We start from the raw sequence: 20611 nt of genomic DNA, 5'->3' as shown, positions 1-20611 counted from the left end.
TTAGATGGGGAAAATTCATTAATAACCGATACGGTGACAGAATGTAAATATTAATACGATTTTTCACCATTCTGAAATGGTACCCAGAGAGCTACTTTCTTAAACGTAAAACCTTATTAAATAATATTTAACATTGTTATACATTATACAAACAATGTATTACACTGTCAGCCAATTCTATAAATGATAACTGAGAAAATAAAGGATAAATATGAATAATAAAAAAAATAGCTAAATAAACATCATTACTGTTCAGTTTCAGTCATTTGCTAACTAAAAAAAGATTTAAAAATGTAATAAATAACACAATTTCTTAGTTGACCAGGCAACATTTTCTGCATTATATATTGTGTAAAGTTTTTATTGGGGCACATCAATGTTAATATGCTTTTGATAGGCCAATATCATCGGTCTGGCTCTAGTTCTAGTTATTCCTAAGATTGCTGATTTGTTACCAGGCCTTCTCACATCAGGTATTTTGGCTCATAATAGTAGGAAAAGCACAGGTGTTACTAATAACACCTTGGTTCAAGTGACAGTCAGCCTATATGCATAATATCAGAACCCAGAAACTGCAAAGCTAAATGAAATATGGTCATCAATAATTTTATTATTTTAAAGTTACACATGCTGATGTGACAATGTCTTCCAAGAAAAAGACCAATTAATATAGCAACCAAGTTCTCACTTTATTGTTAAAGTATTATTTATATGGAAGCTTTCAAATAGCTTTCAAACAAGCTGTATTAACTTCTTTATACTCCTGAATGTCACTGTGTGAGGTCAAAATGGCTGCCACAGAAATACGGTCAAATACACTTAAGTCTGCCTCAATACCCCTGAGACAAAATCTGGTACACTTCCTTCTTTAGAGTACAACTGCATGACCTGAACTGAATCAGAACAAGATGAGTGTACAGAATTATAACACTATGGAGCACTCACTCACTATGAGTGATTGCAGCATTTTGTGAATATTAATATATTGGTGACAATGCAGACAGGATTGGAGCATGTAGCATGGCTGCTCTTGCTAACATGCTTTCCTCCTCCTCCTCCTCCTCCTCTGCCTGCAGCAGCTATATTTAGCTCTGGTGGGATGCTGGAAGCAACCATGACTGCAGAAAGTGAGAGAGAGGGATGAAAGATTTAACCCTTTGCAGCCATGATGCTCATGAAACAAGGCAGCATGCTTGCCCGTGGGAAGTCACTCCTCATGCAAGAGGCTCCTTGCAAGAAGAAGAAAATTGCATAGCACAGAGGTGGAGGGCCGGCAATCCTATTCCTTGTGAAAAAAAAACCATCAAAGAAAAGGATCTGGAGCAGTGCCTGCTCAAGGCCAATACCCTTGTTTCTTGAATGATAATTATTATCACATAAAAAGACCTGACTGCGGTTGAAATGCTTGCTGTGAAAAGGCAAGCGCAGTTTCTGTATCACAGAAACAATCACACAAACACAATGTTACTGTGGAGCTGTAACAGCTTATAAAGGATGTCTCAAATCACTGCATTAGTATATATTTTTACTGGCATTTACAATGAAAGAATACTCACTCAGTAAAGATCTCTATAGGCAGTGTTGTGAATTTAACAACTGACTATGTAATTCCTAAATCCCTGCACAAAAAGACTATGATTAAAAAAAAAGTCCACTATTTGCAGCCCCATAATCTTCCTTATAAGGTGTATCACAAACCCTAACTAAGTGTAAGAAGCTGGGCAAAAATGATGTATGAAAAAAGCATTCAAACGATGCCACCCTGAGTTATTGGCCAGTGTGGTGGATGTCCCGCATCAATTTATCCACAAAATATCCTATATTTAACCAACATATGGTGTGCGATAAAAATGGATGTTGCCTGTGTGGAACAATGATCAGATGTAGGCCAAGCAAACAAATGAGTTCAGCAGTAGGGGGGAAGAATGGGGCTATGTCCCTATGCCCCAACCCCCTCCTGCCAACACAACAAACCATGGTACAACAGTGCTTTGTGTAGGCGCAGTGAACAACACTCACCTGGCAGTCGAAGTCTTGAAAGTTGCGTGCATTCTGTAAGAAAAGTAAAAGAACAGAGTTAAAATATGCCAAGGCTCATAAATTTTGCTTTTTAAATAAAAGTAATAATACATCTTACTGTGTCTCAATTTTACAAGCTCTTAATGACTGAATTGTTTGACTTCAGCACATTTAAGCAGTGGGATCCAGGTAGATAACTGTGCCCATATTGCAGAAAACTATACTCATTACAGATTTAAACTGAGCCTGGTGTAATATCTACTAGTATAGGCTACAGTTTCTGGATAATATGATTGGGCATGAAATACTGTGATGGGAATACCATGTAATTACCTCCACCAAGGAGGTTGTTATCCTGAAACTTTGTGGAAAGGTGTAGCATGCACCAAGGAAGAACCCATTACATTTCGGAGCGGATCCAGATCCCAGGGTAGAGACACAAATCATTTTTTGTTCATGTGGTGTTGGAATATAAAAAAAAAAATTTGCACTTCATTGTCACATAAATACTGGAAATAACTGTAACTACAAAGAGTCTCAGTTGGTGTTTGGTCTTTATTCAGACAGCAGGAAGCTGCTGAAGAGATGGGCAGAAAAGTGAGAGTGGGCAGCGACAACAAAGAAGATTCTTGTGGGATTCAGTAGTAGGACAGACCAGTAGGGTACATACTAGTGTAGAGGCAGATGGTGGTAATAAAGCTCTCCCTTTCTTCTTCCTACTGAAACAGTTGGAGATAAACATGTTTTTACCATGATTTCTGCTGCACAGAGTCTACACTATTCCATTGCTATAATGCAGTTCTCTGGTGCTGAAGCATGTAATCAAAATTTTACAGGTACTTCATCTACTGTAGAGACAAGATGAAAGTACAGGAAGGAAGTACTGTAAATACATGCTTCGATTGCAGCAAAGTGAACCTCATCATGTTAGGACTATTGTCATGAAGAAAATACCCCCAGGTTTATTATCTACAAAGCACCTTTGTGAAGGTCAGCTGCCTCAACGTGAGCACAGCAATGAGAGTTTTTATACATTTACTAGTTTATACTAAATAATCTGATTGGCCAAAGTTACGATGAAACCGTGCTTTCACTTGTTGTTATGCCAACTGCTGCACCATGCAAGAGATAATTATCCTTTTTCTAGTTTTGTTCTTGTGCATGCTCTACTTTAAACTTCATTTTGCGACTGGGAGACAGTAGCTCAGTCCATGTGGACTTTCTCTGCACTGGAGAGCTGCCAGTTCATGTCTCCAGTGGCAAACTGGCACCTCTCCAGCTACCAGTCTACATATATGGAGTACTGCCAAGGTGCCCTTGAGCAAGGAATGAATCCATAAACTGCTCCAGGGTCAACGTATTATGCCTCATCCTGCACAATGCATGTGTGTGTTGTATCTAGGAGGGATGTGCAAATGCTTTGTGTAAAATTACCTTGTGCTGATTGATGAATACATTTTTTTTTCTTTCTTTCCTTTCCTTTGAAGCAACTTAAATCACATACATTTGTAGCCACTGGGAAGGCCATAATGCTGTTATTAACTGTCATTATGACTGCAGACAGTTCTTCCCCCTACCTGGCGGCACCATTAATGTAAACATGCATAAATTAAATTAAATCAGAAAATGTTTTTTATCAATTCTACATAGCATCAGAGAGAAAATGAGAATTCTCTTTCATCACTGTTATCATGTCAAGATCTCCATCTGCTTTCAAGACTCCAGGTTTGTCTTTTTAATGAGCTGGCCACTAGGTGGAGTGAGAGGTCAGTACCAGCATCCTTCATTCAGATGGTTTTTATGATGCATATTCCCCACCCTGTCCCCACACCACAAGAGACATCTACTTCACACACCCGATAAGGAGAAATGTGCTCATTGTCTAAACCCAACCACTGAGGTGACGCAATCCCCTCAGACCTGATACTTCACTACTCACTTCTCCTCTGAGGCACTACACCCTCCTGACTGTCTGTGACAGTTGCCTGGGGAGAGAACAAACAGTTTTTCTAATCAACTAATCAGCTGTTGAGACGGAGCAGGGAAGAGGAGGAGGAGGAGTAGACTAGAAGAGGATGGGAAGAGCTTTGATCTGCCATTGGGTTTTTTCTCGTCCTCGCTTCTTTCTGTTTTTGCCGTCGCTCACTTCCTACAATCTTTCAAGCTCTTAGAAATGAAGAGATGAGTTTCTTAAAGTTTCTCCTTTGATCTGTCTTCCTTCTTGCTTGTCTGTCTCTTCTGACTCTGGGTATCTTACGTTGTACGCCCCGCTTCTCTTCTCTCTTGCCTCATTCTCAGTCTACACCCTTTTTTCTCTCTTTTGACTCGCTCTCTCCCTTCTTTTCTTCTCCCACTCCACAGTCAAGCAGATATGAATAATTCACTTTGATGAGCAGGACTGCAGAGTTTGCATGCCTAGTGTATTAGCGTATGCATTTGCCTGGGAGGGCCATATGGGGTGCTCATTCACTCTGAATGTGCAGCACATGCTGTTTAGCTTGTGTGTGGAGTTCTACATGTTAGTTCAGGTGCACAGTTGTGTGCCTGTTGCCTCAGTGGTTTGTGACTATGCTGACCTCCCCACAACTCACCTTATTGGTCAACAGCGGCTTGATCTCAGTCAGCTGTACATCCTGCAGCTCGTCCATTTTCCTGTCTTGTCACTGTAAACTCTGTCGAAAAAGAAAAAGAGAAAAGATTATATTAGATAATAAGCTTTAGCAGTTAGGAAAGCAAAACTGTACACTGTGAGAGCATAGCATTAAACACTGCAAAAAAAAGCCCATTAAAAGGCAAAGAAGATCTATCTATTCTATACTTTCAAAGTGATTAAATAAAATTATTCAGAGTTGACAGACAGTGACCAGATTTACATCTGATTTATGATTTATCAGATTTGATTGTGGTTCTTTTTGCTCCAACCATAAACTTTTTCTTATCATGAATTCACATTTATGCACTTATATGATAGAGGCATCATGGTGGTGGGGGGATGGTGGGGTGTGTTAAGCAGACCGTAACTTATTTGAATATGATAAATGTAGTGAACAAACAAAAGTGCTCTGATGCTAGCAATGCTAACCTGACTCTTTTCCTACTTACTTTGAATAACATTTAACTTGGATCTTTTTATTATTACTTCCCACTTGACAAGTGTATTACTGAGGACCCAAGGAAGTGCAGTGTTGAGTGTGAGCTCTTGAGATACATGACATATTTACTGTTCTTGAGTTACATACATGCGGTGAAGTGTATTAAAAATGGGATAAACCCATGATGATGAAAGAAAGGCTGGAGATGTTACGAAAACTCAAACATTTTAAGCATCAGCATTGAGATGCAACATTCAGAATGAATGCTTTTCTTGGAAATAACCTGGCTTCAAATAGCTAGCGGTTTGTAAATAACAGATATGCTCTAGCACTGCTAGGGGACGCGCCTATGTCATGGCAGGTGTATTGTTTAGGACCCAAGGAAGCACTGTTGTTTTGTTTGGATTGTTTGGATGAGCGGTTCTCAAGAGAGAGAGAAAGGGCTGCAATCAGCAATCCAGGAGGCCAAACAATCTGTGGGATCCGAAGAGGCCCGTTCTGGGCAGGCACTGCACTAGTGATTGATAAAAATGAAATCTGCTCTTTCTGGTTGTGTGGGAATGATTTCCTCCAGCTTCGAAAAGGGGGCATGACAGAAAAAATTATTGAGAATCAGTGGTTTAGACTAAAATGTCAGAATTTAGTGAAATATGCCCATCACAAACAATATCTCAAAGTCTGGAAGGACATATAGTCAATAGTTTAAAACAGACAGAGAAAATAGGAAACAGGGAGTAGTTGTCCTTGTTAAATGATTAATTGACTAACCCATTCAGTACTCATTGCAGTTAATGGCAACACAACTACTCATCTGACACTGATCGGTTGGTATTGGATTGAGGGAGGTGACAGCAGGGTGGTTGAGTCACAAGTGCAGCCCTGACACTATCTTTGTTATTTTATGCTAACTTGTCTTCTTCACTCGACACTGGCAATCTGTGATATGCTGATAAAAGAGCTGGCTGGTAAAGGGGATAGAGGGCATTCTCTCTATCAGTTCTCCAGGAAAGGTCACACTTCTAGTCAACACAGGTGGTGTGCAAACATGCACACACACAAAGATGGCTCAGCGCAGGTTTAACAAGAAGCTCTAAAGCCCACCTCATTTGTTTTCCCCTTGAAGCCAGCCGGTCGTCCCTGCACATAATTACTGTACAAGAACACTGACACAAAAGTGTCCCCCTCCCCCTACTTTCCCTGAAATGGTACCTCTTCGGCCTTGCCTGTTTGCACAAGGTGAGGACAGGAAGTGGTATTGAATTACATGGCGCTGCCCAGGACAGTGGCTCGTGTTGCACATAACAGCAGATGGAGTGTCTGCTTCTTCTAGGTCAATGCTTACTGGAAGACAAAGCCAAATCAGCCTGCACCACACCACAAACAGCCTTGATGCATAAAGATCACATTTATCAGAACAGATGCACATAAGAATAACAAGAAGTGAGGACAAATGCAACTGAGCAGAGGACGAGCCAATAGGAGGAGTGGTTATAATCACTTCCTGAAGTAAAGCCAATCCCCTGAAACGCCCTTGAGATGCTGGTATCAGATAACCTTCAGGGTTGGTTAGAGACGACTCTAGGAGTGAACGAACAGCGGGAGGTACCAGAAATGATGACGTCAGGCCATATCTGTGTTACCAGCAGTTTTATCCCCTGATTGCCTGACAAAGGTCTGAACAGACAGCTGCCTGTTGACGCATGAATGGGGTCAGGGGTCGTCCTGCTCTGGCAACAGATTGCACCTTGCTTGGAAACAACCAGGGAGGCAGATGGGTACAACTGAGCACAATCCTCAAATTACATAAAACAGTCAGAGAAAAAATTGTAGAAACACTGAGTGTTAGAAGTACTCAGCCATCAGCATGGGGAGTGAAAACATGCCCGGCAAAATCCCTGCTGACAAATCCGGCTCAATGGTGGAACTAAATAATATTTAGACAAGTGAACAAGGAAAAAAGAAAAACAAATACTCTGCATGCTTGAGCGGATTGAGCGTATTGGCCGGATCAATCCAACACTTCCTCAGGCTGTCACAGAAAGTGGGGTGGAGGCAAAAGCTGCTTTAATTGTAAACAGGCTAGCCGGGTAATCAAGGTGTTAAGGGAGACGGGGTCAGGGTGAGCTTAAACCAACTGACAGACTGACTGGGTGGCTTTCACAGCCCAACCCCACTGACCCCTTATACTGGGTTACCCGGGGAACTAACTGCCATTACTCACCCACCATCACTCTGTGCTTCTCCCTTTGATTTCCACCTGAGAGGAAGACATGTCTCCTGGGGGCTCAGGCAGATCTCAGACCCTCTTAACCTCCCACCAAATCACCTGAAATAACACTAGATCCCGTTTAACATCATGCACCATCACCACGACCACCCTTTCCTACCTACTCCATGCCTGCTGTACCGTTCAGCATGCGCAGCTGTTGCCATAGAGACAAAGCTGGTTGCCGATGTTTATTCTAAGCTGGGCTAACCCCAAGGGACAGATGTGAGGCAAGGAAACAAGGGGAATAGATAGTGGTAGAAATGAGAATAAAGAGAAGCTCCAAACATGTGCTTTCAGCAGCGTTTACCCCCGACAATCACAGGGACTCAAATGAGCCATGCAGACCGCCAAGATATGACAGCAAAGCTTAGCGTAATTGGAAAAGAAGATGAGGAAAAATAGTCCCAGATGACAGGATGGGAAATTCCATTTGCAATCTGTGCAGCGGGGTTTGTCCCATATTCACACCATACCATTAATGTGGACGAGGGATTGTGGGAGCTGATGATGTCGAACAAGTCCCTCTAGCCTCGACAGCATGACTGTCTGTTGTGTCGGATCGCTCTCACAAATGGTTTCCCTGACATCAGATTCTGTTTTACTCAGCTCTTCCGCCCACAGATGAGTAACACACGTATTTCATGCTGGCTCTCACACATGATTTCCCTCATCAGTTCTTCAAGTCCATTTCCCTGCACGGCGTGTTATCTGCCAGCAGGGCCACATCTCAGCGCTAAATATCATGCCACGCAGCGAGGGACGAGGAGGCTGTGCTGGGTGAAACAGCAGCAGAAACAAATCTGTCAGAGGAAAACCACATGAGGCCCTTTGTACACAGCAAAGGTCAGCCTTCACTATAGTATAGCCTTGTGTCTGCGCCACCTCTGGGAGACAGGCTAGTTTACTTCTGACACAATTACTTACAGCAAAGACATGTTGGAGGGTGTCAGTTTAATAAACAAGTAACTTATTTAGCACCCCTCCCTCTCTCCTCATGTTGGCGAGCACTTGCTACCTACCTCACACACAGCATCCGAGAAGAGGACATGCCTTCACCCTAATGCTGAGGTGCAGGTGGCAGAATGAATGCATGCATGTGTGGACAAAGACTTGTGTGCCAAAACACCTACAGTAGATATATGGTGTCTCTGCCAACACAAAGGAGTCCTGTAGCTGCCATGTCAGCAGACGGCGCCAAGTGATCGATGAACACATCCCCTTCTCCTCCCTCCCTCCCACCTTTTCCTCCTCCTCCACTCTGTGCACTCTCTCCCCGTCTTTGTCTATCCATCTCCATCTCACCTTGGGCCGTCAGGAAGTCTAGGCAGGCTGCATGATGGACGACTGAGAGCCCAGCTGTGATACTGACCCTCCCTTTAGCCCCTTCAATTACGCCTCTTTCCTCCTGTCACCATGGCAACCATGACTTCCGATTCACTCGTTGTCATCATTATTCGCGTCATGGCCGTGCTTTGACTCTGACCTTTGACTGCTTCAGGTTGACCAGGGTGAATACCACCATGGCACTGTGACCTCATATTAACCTACCTCTTGCTCTCTATGGAGTCCCTGACTCAGCCATCAGGCATACTGCCATGGTGACATCAAGCAGAAATCCTTAACTGTCAACACATTGTCTCCCTCTGCAGTGGAGACAGGTTTACAGCAAAGATTTATCTATTCAACTTAACATGCCACGTAAAACAAAAAATGTACAAAGTGTTACAAAAAGGGGCTGTTGCTTGATTTTCGATGTAGAAAAATACAAACGTGCTGCTTCTGGTGCATTGGCTCTGACTCAAAGAAACGTAGCTGAGACCAGGACAGGTGTAGCCTGTTTAGCCATTTTTATTCCAGCTAGAAATATTAATTTAAAGAGTTAACAGAGCATTTACAATAATTGTGAATGTCTGCCTTTGTGTGTTCAAAAACATCTATTTATAATATTTACGTCAGACTTCAGACTGTCCCGTGATGCTGATCAGGCTCCACTTAAAGGATGTTTTTTTTGTGGATTGTCTGCTTGAAAGCAGTTGCCTGATAGCAGACATAATTGTAAACTTGTTACAAAGTTTTAATCTTCAGTATGACGTTGCCCCACTCAAACCTTTTTCCATCGGTTTAGCCCCATGCTAACTTGAACGAGGATAAAATAATTACATTGTGCTGCTCTTCTGGACTTTCCAAATATTTTTAAATGGAACTGATTTAATTCAGAAAGCGAAAACAAGGGATTTTGTGTGACATTCAAAACAATTTGTTCACTATTTTACGACCACAACAGTAGCAACACAGTATGCTACAGCAAAGCCTTTAATGTAACTGTAAAATTGAACTAACTCGGCTGTGATTAGTCAGTGAGCCCAGTCCTGGAACACACACACGCAGCTCTGATTCGACAAATAGCCTGTCCTCTCCAATTTCTCCCCGAAGGAAAGACACATTCTATGCTGTCATGCTCATGCCGAATGACAGGCACACAGAGATGACCAGTAAAGAGACAGACAGTGCTGACAGAATAAAAACTTTGAAGATGTTTTGACGGCCCCTCAGCCACTAGAACTAAACTTGGTGTGCTCGACATCCACGGGACCGAAGCAAAAACAAACTACAATGTCAGATGATATTAAGAAGACATACAATCTGTGAAAACATACTGCTTGACAAGGCTTAATAACAGCTTTAAAATGATATTAGTCCCACCCATGGGGACTGGGGATTGGTTAATCGTTACACTGGTTTACTAACTTTTTTAAATCCTTTGTGGGTAAACTTTATTGTGTTACAAAAGCCCATCCACATGAACAATAATTTCCGCATCATTTTAGACCATCTCCCATAGAGCAAAGGAACAGGTTCAGTGAGGTCTTCAAAGCCTTTGAAGGACAGGCTTCGAGGCCTGTGTCAATCAAAAGATCCAGCCCTTGATTTGGGTCACAGCAAATTACAAATTCAATTTCAGCAAGAGGAAGTAGTGTCATCTGCCTGTCTGCTTTCTGTGGGAGCCAAATTATTCTAATGACAGTGCCTATCACAGAGGAACATAAGCATGTCTGTCCTCGACTGGAGCCTCAGTCTTCACTCAGCACTTCACCAGGCTTTACATCATAACAGAAAATAGGCCAGCACAAATTCCAGAGATACTACCCGCCTGCCAGCCATTCAGACAGCCCTACTTCAATGTCCTCCCTTCTTCATGTGCATGAGTGTTTTGCTGTCAGGGCTACAAACTTGTGAAAACAACTTGTCCCGGCACAGTCACCAGTGTGGTTACGCCTTCCTCTTAGACTGGGAGACTTTTCCATCTTCCGGAACGTCACTAGAAATTTATTTCCCATCCAACATTTTGTAACCAGGCCAAACCTGTGTTTACAGTTTTCAGTCTGCAAAAGCAGCAATCCCACCAGAGGAAAGTTAATGGACTGTGACAAGGCTCAGTTCCAGATTATTGCTCTAACCCGGGCAAGAATTAGAAGAGGAAAATCCATTTGTTTGGTGATTTTTAGCCCCCTCCACTCGTCAGGTAAATAACAACCTGAGTGATAACAACCACGATAGTTGAATTCTCTTCTGTTCTATTCTGGAGACAAGGGATAAGACCAGGGAGGGAATCTGATCTACAGTTTGCACTTTTGTTCTCCATCATGGAAAACTTGACCTATAGCACAGAACAGCTCCTGCTGATACTGTCAGAAAACACACACAGCTGAATGAGCACAGCGACGGAGAGCACACACTCGCATGTGTGCACACTCGTGCACAGCTCCCCATGCTTCACGTCTACTTAATTAAATGACAGCTTGCTCTCCTGAGGCTCCATCATCCTCCTTACAGCTGATATGAGTCTCTTGACACAAGCTGACAGATCTTTTTTTCCTTCTTCTTTCCACAATATAACAAAAACTATGATGAGACATTTCTCTGATGTCTTTTTCTGTCATGGCTCTACCGAAATAGTCTATTCTTATCCAATATCCCAGCTCAAAATGCAGAACAACACCCACCTCCACTTTGGAAACCAAACTGAAAACACTGGATTAGGTTGCTTTGAGACATGATCCTCCTCCTGTGTACATTCACATAATGGATGTATACACACAGGTACATGCACGTGACCACTGGACACAAAAACAATGGCTTATTGGGTGCAGAGACAAAAGGAAATGTAAGACAAGCACCTTGATCTGCCAGAGAGGCTATTTTAAGACGGATAATAAGAGAAACAAATCTTCCTCCTCAAACACTGACCTCCTTTTTTGATCCTTCCAAGATTAAAAAGGTCTAATAAATGCTAAATACTGCATTACTATAATTGACTCATCCCCACTTTAGAAACGGAATCTGAAGACAGACTGACTCAGTCACTACCACATTAATATCCTGAGCCTCTGGCCAGCCGAGAGTGATAAAAATGTTGTAGAGATTGTACTTGGATGGGACATGGGATACTACACACAAAGGGACAATATTGCAGGTGCTGTTGTGAAAGCATGAGACACACACACACACACGCATCTTATGGCATATGTGCATGGGAGGAGACTCATGACCTTGTCTTCTGGGCCATGATATTCACTACAAATCCTTGTTATTTTCTAAACATGTGTGTAATGAGCCGTACAAGTACATCTTTTTAACAGAGGAAATCCTAAACTGATTTTCCGTCACTTTAATTTTTCTGTGCGTCTGTGATGAAAAGCCTGGTTCATCAGCAAAGATACTCACTGGCACAGCAGCCACCGCACTGATCTGCCTGCCAAAAAGGGGGGCCCCCTCTCTACACACACCCAAACACTGACCTCTATTACTCACACAGGATTGGGGACAGCCTGTGTTGCACTCAAACAGACACCCATGTAAACAGACACAGACACACACAGTCTCAGACAACTGAAAGCACGTATATGTACACCCACAGTAGCACAAACTGTATATACACTCATGTACTAATCCTGCAAAGCCACTGAGTGCAAGACCCTTCTCATTACTCTCAGAGGGCTTTTAAAGAATTGCATTATTCCTTGAGGGGCCACTTTATCTCTTAATGGTCTTATGAGATTAAAGAGCATCATCTGGCTGTATTGATTTATAACCACATATCTATTGGCATCATCAGCATGCCTCACCTCTCACATGAGAACGTACACAGTGACAGTCTCTGCGGACAGAGTGGCTTCCTAAATACAGTGCTTTGATTCGGAAAATTATTTGTCATAACTTCCAGCTGCAAGCTAAATTTACTGCACCAATATAGCCCCAGGGAACAACGGCAATATTTTCCACTGGTGAAGTGACATTTCAGACCAGCAAACTGGAAACTCAATTTATCCATTAGTCCTGTGTCAGACAGTGAAGTGTGCATGGAAGTTATGAATTTTGTATGTGTATAATATGTAAGGCTTGAGCATGTGTGTATGTGAGAGCAGCTAGGATGTGAGTCAGTCCTCCCATGTTCCTCCCTGCTCAGTACATTGTACTATATCCCATCCATGTATAAGAAATGATTACTGTACGTATCTGCACATCAATGTTAAGGGAGTCTTTTGAGTCAGTGACACAGAGACCAGGCGGCAACCTCCAGGTCTGAGCAGTGAGGCAAACCAGTGCCTTAAGCTGCATTCTACCAAAAGTTCCAACAGGGGGCGCTGGCGGCGGCTGCAGAAGCGTTTGTGTCCATTCATCTCAATACAAAATGAGAAAACTTCTCTTGATTTATTACTTTTTTTTTTAAAGACAACACTATGGTCTCAATTGCTAGTAAAAAAATCTTTAAGACAATTTGATGTTAATAGTATAAATAATGGCCCTATTTAGAAGAAAATAGAAGATAAATAATTGTATGATGACTTGGGGCGTGGCAACCTTTGATTGACAGGTCACTAACAAGTCAAGCAATCAACAGGAGAAGCAAAGCAATGCGCTGCAACGTGTCAAAAAAGTTGCCGGAAAGTGTAATGCTGAACTCGATGCCTAAAACAGGCAGTCCACAAACCAGTATGTCACGGTGACTACGTCCATTATTCATACAGTCTATGATAGAGAAAGACAAACATTCACGCTCTCATTCACTCTTACAGGAAATTTAGAGTCACCAATTAGCCTAAGCTGCATGTTTTTGGACTGTGGGAGAAAGCCGGAGGACCTGGAGAGGACCCACGCTGACACAGAGAGAACATAAAAACTCCACACAGAAGGACAATTTACTGAAATTTGCCCTAAATTTAGTCATAATGCAATTGTTATCCAATGTTTGTTTTACCAACAAATGGTTCACACCCATGGTCCTCCACAATAAGTTTTTACTCATGCTAACTATTTAGATCTTTTTGAGGACTATGTGGGCATTCATGGAGCCTGTTTGATTGACATCTACCTGATCATTCCACAGATTGAGGACATCTAGCCATTGACTGTATAAAAGATGTGGTCATAGCCACCCACTGGCTTGTAGACTACAGTTTTAAAGCACAGAGACTGCCACTTCCGGTTCACACCATCTTGTTTTTTTGGAGCCAGCTCATGCACAGAATGGATTTGAGAGCTGAAAAAACCCCAAATTATCAGTTAACACTAGTCCTAGCTAGCTAGCTTGGTTGGCTAGATGCCACCACCAGCACAACCATTTTTTTATAGTTCATGGTGACCTCAGGTTATTAACCGCATAGCTCCACATAACTTCAATCTGAGCAGTGGTCTAACCTGTGTGGGTGTGACAGACCCACAACTGTACATCTGGTTTTGAACAGGACAAAGATATCAGAAGGGAGAAACAAAATTATGCAATTGATGAATGTTTAGGGTCACATCATTCAGCTTTGGAAAGCCACTAATACCTCTGCATTACAAGTGTGAACAATGACAATGTATTCCTTCTGTGCCTGACACACACACATAAGTACACACACGCACGCACGCACGCACGCACGCACACACACACACACAAATTATGTTTTTCATCTCTCTTTTGACTCCACATAATACCCTGTAAGGCACTGGCACAGCAGACCATTTCAAACGATGATAAATAGACTAATAAGAGGATGGCAATACAGGCAGCAATTTAGATAGCTATAGCTACATGACACACATCATCAATAAATCAATACACACTAGCATAGACAGGCCTTAGAAAAGCAAGGCATGCAAGGAGGATGGGGTAAAAGAATAAAAACATATCACTACTACTCAGGGGGCGTCAAGAGACGGATGAGTCTCGACAAATCTCTTGTGATGGGTCAGAGAGGTGTGAGCCCAGCTGAATGAGTCTCTCCTGGTATCTGGCTATAAATAAGACTGAATGGCCGGGCCTGTCGGACCTGTACTCAGTGCTGCTAACAGAGTACCTGCCCCTACTCTGCTACGCTAGGCTAGCTGCTGCCCAGTCTGTAGGGATTTCCTCTGCCATGCTCACTTGTGCAGACAGCACAGAGAAAGACAAAGTGCAAGAGGGATGGTACGTGCGTGTGAGTGTGTGTGTGTGTCCTGTGTCCCAGCTGGCTGATGTGGGCAGGCAGAGTTTCCAAAACAGTGGAGTTCTTCTGGAGGCTCAGCATGATCTGTTGAGTGCGGTCAGAGTGGCCGGAGGGCAGCTGTGGAGGCAGCAGCTAGACCATCTGTGAAGCCCGGCCACTAGCTCACACATATGCAGGATCACACACACACACCCATAGAATCAGTTCAACAAACTGGGTGGAAACTTCAGAACCACTCCCATAAAATATTAACACGACACAGAGACATGGGAGCCTGTGTGCCCAGAGATAGTAAAGACCTCTTGAATTCACTAAGGCCTTGGAATCAGAACATGTCTTGGTGCGTTTCAGTGTATGAATCAGTGTGAAGAGGTCTGCTGCCTCACAGGAACAGCCTCTGCTAATAGAGTTATCCATGTGGTCAGCTTGGCTGTCACAATGACTGATTACTGACAACTCAATCTCCCACAGAAACACAGAGGTGGTTCCTCTGGCACCTTCCCTTGTCAATGCTCGCCTCAGAGGTCCGCGGTGTCCTTGGCAACCATGCCCCCACCTCCCCTGAGCCGTCCTCAGCTCTGCTGGGGGTGCCGCTGAAATCGAATGACCTTTTTCACCATAATTTACATAAAGTTATTCTCTCCTCATCACAACAACCAATGCAACGTGGAATTCCTTAGAAACCAGCATAGCTTCCACTTAACTCTCATGATACCAATTAGTATTCAGTGCAGCAAAGGACATTAAAAGAACCATAAAAATGCACAGACAGTAATTTATATTCCTCATATGTGTCGCCAGTATATATAGACATGCAACATGTACGAGTCACGACTCACACACGCGCATGCTCCCCAGGGAGGGATGTGCTCTGTCTAAGAGAAATTTGAGCATTTGATGATTGGGACTTTGCGTATCTTCTAGTATGAACATAGCCTGCGGGGCTGTGAGCACTGTATCTGCCATTTGCTCCGTCACAATAACCACCACTAAAGCATTTAACTTTCCTCGATATTCCCTAGACCATAAAAGCAAACCAAGTATGAAATTATTCGTGCTGCATTCAGCCTATCATGAGACACTGTAAATAAAGCGGTGTGCTGCATATTAGTGAAAACTGAATATCTGAATATCATGAGATTTGTCAGAGGGGAAATAGTTTATCTTACTTGAAGGATTAAAGAAGAGCTATAGTTTGGATGAAGGCATCAATGACAACCTTCAGGAAACCTAAATGAAAGGGGAAGCCGGGGGTTAATGTCATGTAATTTGTGCAGGTTAAGCACTGAAGGACAGTCCAGGGCATCCAGAGGTCCAGCTTGGCTTGAATCCAATACTTTGGATCAACAAGCTTACCACCTGTGCTCTGCCTCTCCTCATCACCACCTGCTGATTTTATTGCTGATGCTGATGAAGAAAATGGAGACAGACAGAGCCCTCTCTCCAGTAGGGGTGTGATCCAACAGATAAGAGTGTCTGAAAAATGTGTGGACCCTGCTACTGCAGACAAGCCATCTTCTGACTGTCTCTGGTGTTTTATTTGTTTGCTATAAGTATATTTGTCCTCAATTCTATCTCTGCAGTAAAGATTGGCAGAGCAAGGAAAGATGGGATAGCGGTCTGCATTAGACTCGTATAGTATTACAATACTGGGTGATGTGTAGTGCACAGCACATGCCACCAGAGGTCAGTATCTACAGGTGAAACAAGCAGCTGAGCTGAGAAAGATAGCGATTTACAAAACTATTAAAAATTAAAAAAAACAGCGATAACAACAGATAAGATAACAACTCTGTCCCTGTATGGGAGTAATTTCGGTTTAGCCCCCATGATAAAGGTGAGCAAGTTAACACAAATTGAGCCGTTTTAGGGCAATTTTTGTCATTTTATTTTGCAAAATTCATGGAGTTCCTCACCTTATACTAAGTTCATTAGGCGTTTAAATTGCCCAAACCAGAGTTGGTGGTTGTTGGAACGGTGGAAAGACGCACCAAAATGGATTTGGTGAGTTTTATTTTGTTTCTGTGGAGATTGAAAGAAGTGTGTGTTTTAGAGGAGTTAACAACATAATAATAGGGCTATCCTTAATGTGGTGGAAGAGATTAACTTGATTTCAAAAGGTGTATGGTTGTATTTTTATGTTTAATAAGGAAAAGAGGTGCACACAGAAACACAAAGAATACCTTATATCATATAGCCTGGTGAGATAGCAGGAAGGTAAGCAAAAACAAAACAAAAAACAAATCTGCATATCCTATTCAGCTGGGGTCAAAGGGAATTTAAGAAGTTAACCTGGAATTGAGGCGTGTATGCATCAGCTGTTTTGTTCTGAAAGCTTGAAGCTGCTGTGCAAAAGCAATGGCTGTAACTCTGCCTGCTACAGCTTAAATTACAGGTGCAGTTGGGTTACAAAAAACAACAGCAGCACCAGAGCTCTCCAGAGCTTTCCTTTATTCTTCAAATACCTCAGGTAATTCAAATGATGAAGGAGAGGTGCCAGTAAATGTCCATGTCTGGCACAGGTTTTGTTTTGCCCTGCAGGGCTGGCAAACCAGAAGACACAGTAATGCTGAGGTGAGACTGAACACGGCAGACTAACTGTCAGCACAGTGGCTTAATTACTGTCTCCATCTTTCCAGTAAGCGTTATTCCCTGACATTCATCCCTGCTATTACTGTAGGAAATCCTCTTCCACACAAGAGCACTTCTCACTTTTTATGTACTCTGTAATCCCTGTAGTAAATTACGTATAAATTGTAATCCATGCTGAAAGGCGCATTAATGGTGCCGTTCTTTAATGTGGACATATTGAAAAAAATGAACATCATTCACTTCCATAATTAATGTAATTTGAAGTAAAGTCCTGCTGCATTATGCTGACTTAGTTTTTACTTTCAATGTAATGGCAAGTTTCTCTGAGCACCAATGGAAGGTGGAATTCCTCCACAGTTGAGAATATAAAAAATTTGACCCCTTTAAAAAAGTGTTGGTAGTAATGCACATAAACATGTTTTAAATTGTCCAAAAATGGTGGCTAACAATGAGATCCTAAAGAGGCATGGTGAACACATTTCCTTGAGATTTCAAGTAGAATGTGCGGCTTAATTAACAACTTTGGGCCCACCCATTAGTTAGGCAGTAGGTTTTCACTGTAATAATCAACCAGGAGTGTTCTACTTCCAACGATATGGCAATAAACCTTTAACTACCCACCATCTGCTCTTTCTCTTGCTTTGAAAACAAAAGACTGATACAGATCAACTTGCAGAAAGAAGCTTTGCTGTTCATTGTGTGCGTTCTACCTATTGGTTTTTCCAGCCTTTTACAACATTGTTTCATGTGACAACAAATGCCTGGTGGTTGCTTGTTGTGTAAGCAGTAATCAAGCCTTTCTGGTCATGTGACACAGTTGAGGGCATTGTGGGAGATAGAACACCTGAATTTGACACCAGCAGCATGAAACTGTAAACAAATTTAAACTATCAGATATGAGAATTACGGCTTAAATATATACACATTGTGTACGTAATGCAGATGTTATAATGACCTTTTACTACATGGTATTTTTTAAAATCTCCTACCACTATGATTACTGTAATATCCACATTGTTCCTGATAATTTAACTGGGAAACTGTAGAACACAATGTCCTTTTTCTAAAATACATCCCAAGATGACCATAGTTATTTTTAGATAAGGGGGAACACCTGATGCCCACTCTCTTTACACTTTACACCTGTGTGACCTTCGCATGGCCACTAGTGACATTGCCATCCATCATGTGGGGTCTAAATGGTGTAACACACCTGCAGCTACATCATTGTGACTGGTCTGATTGATATGATGATGGATGTTCCCAGTCTAGACTTGGACAGTGTTTGATAAAATGTGCAGAATAGAGACTTACATCCACAGTTCAGTGACACCTTGAGAGAGCCACACATTCAACACCTAGCTTGGGGATTTGCAGCTCGCGTTGAAGGTGTCCTGTTCCTGTTCAAACTCCGATTAAAAATGAAATCCCAAATAGCATTTCATATTCCTCTTCAAAACCTATAACCGCAGCTTTTTAAAATTATAATACTGAATATGTAGTTTATAACCCAAACCTGTCATCTCTTGAATATACAGATAACACGTATTTCGACAGGGATTTTATGTATTAAGTTCGAATAGTATCACTGTATTAAAGTCTTCAAGCTATTCTGTTCACATTTCTTCAGTTGTTTTAGCTCGACAATTTACGATGTAACGCATCGTGACAGGCCTCAATTGGTTAAATGTAGCTAAAACCTAAGTTATTATTTAGCAGGTACGCAATGTAACCGAAAACAAACTAATACAAAGACGTACTGCTGTGACAAAATGAAAAAACGGAGTGAAAAAAGCGGTTGTGTCGCATTACTGTTGAGAGGAGCAGCAATGAACTCAATTCAATTGAGCTGCAGTTGTTCTAACTAAACCGCTTCGCTCGCGCTCATTTAAGTAACTGGCGCTAGTTTTCCCGATGTTTTGAACGTGTTTTTGCAACGTACAATCACGGTTCGTTGTTCTTTTTACTGCTGTCCCAATTTCTGTTACAAACGAGTCGATATCTGGACAGCAACGTGAACAGGTTGGGAAATCCAGCGAGCGGAGATAATCTCCTGTGGCATCGGGCACATCTGTAAATGGTAACCGGGAGAATGCTACGGAAAAAACACGGATGTAAGACTTACCTCGTCGGTAAAAAATAAGTGTCCGGTGGCTTCCAGTTAATTCCTCTCCGGGTATACGGTTGAATATCAACGGCAGTGTGGATATTTAGGTATACAGTACACGCCGCTGCTGCTGCCGCTTCCTCTGCCTCAACTAGTATTTCGCTGTGACTCTGGGCGGAACTACACGCTGCGTCGCAGACACCGCGGAGGAGCCAATGGGAGGAGGTGGTGCTCACCACAGACAGGAGGAGGAGCCAATGGGCGGAGGCAGTGCACACCAAAGACAAGAGGAGGGGACAGGAGGTCTCACTTTGCTCCAAAATAATAAGGACGAGACTCCAATCCCAAGGCACGGTGACACAAAATGCAGACTTTACAGCTGGCAAGTTAAATACATTTAACCCTCTGGAGTCCATCTATTTATTGAAAATAAACGTTTTATTTACAGTAATTACTTTATTTATATATGATATGTAGACAAGCTGAGGAAGCCAGTTGAAAGTGCAATCATAGGAGTTTTCACAGTGCGCCATTTATGTTTCTAGACCATTTTTAAAATGTGAACTTTCTTTCTACAATGAAAACTATTACTATTTTTAATTTTTATGCAAATAGACTGTTTAGCAGTTTTATTCTCTATTATTTTTTCTGCTGTTTTTGTGTGTATAAATGTTTTTTAAAAATGGTACATTTCCATAGACACCTGTGTCTTTTGTTTGTATTTTCGGTTCCTGGCAGCTTTATACTTTAATTAAAATAAAATGAAAAATCTGACTGATAGCCAAGTTTGATTCGAGAAAAAGGAGCCATGCATGTGATGTAAGGACAGACTGAAAGACGCTAAACAGACAGAATGCATAGGAAGTTGACAAATTTGAACCAAAATCTCCTGGACTTCAGAGGTTTAATTTCACAAGCTTATATTACGATTTATGCTGGAAATCAACTTTATTTCGGCTATGAGCCAGAGCTGCTTCAGTCTTAAAATAAAAGGCAGACAGCGCATGCCTGGAAAGTAAAACGCCCACTTTGATAAGAGATGAGATAATTACATTTTATT

General features: G+C 42.1%; 1 protein-coding gene across 2 annotated transcripts in view; it reads right to left on the bottom strand.

The window, feature by feature from the left end:
- Nucleotides 1-19707, bottom strand: part of ndrg3a (ndrg family member 3a) — a 37190-nt gene extending 17483 nt beyond the window's left edge. For both annotated transcript variants that reach the window (XM_059329071.1, XM_059329072.1), the window contains exons 1-3: nt 19570-19707; nt 4611-4691; nt 2020-2052 (exon numbers count right to left, since the gene is read on the bottom strand). In XM_059329071.1, the coding sequence (XP_059185054.1) occupies nt 2020-2052; nt 4611-4667 (90 nt within the window). In that variant the 5' untranslated portion in view covers nt 4668-4691; nt 19570-19707. The remainder of the gene's footprint in view (nt 1-2019; nt 2053-4610; nt 4692-19569) is intronic.
- Between the last annotated feature and the right edge of the window lie 904 nt (nt 19708-20611).

Source organism: Centropristis striata, chromosome 3, assembly GCF_030273125.1.
Source record: "Centropristis striata isolate RG_2023a ecotype Rhode Island chromosome 3, C.striata_1.0, whole genome shotgun sequence".
Lineage (NCBI taxonomy): Eukaryota > Metazoa > Chordata > Actinopteri > Perciformes > Serranidae > Centropristis > Centropristis striata.
Note: the sequence above shows the minus strand (reverse complement) of the source record. Positions and strands in the feature narration are given on the sequence as shown.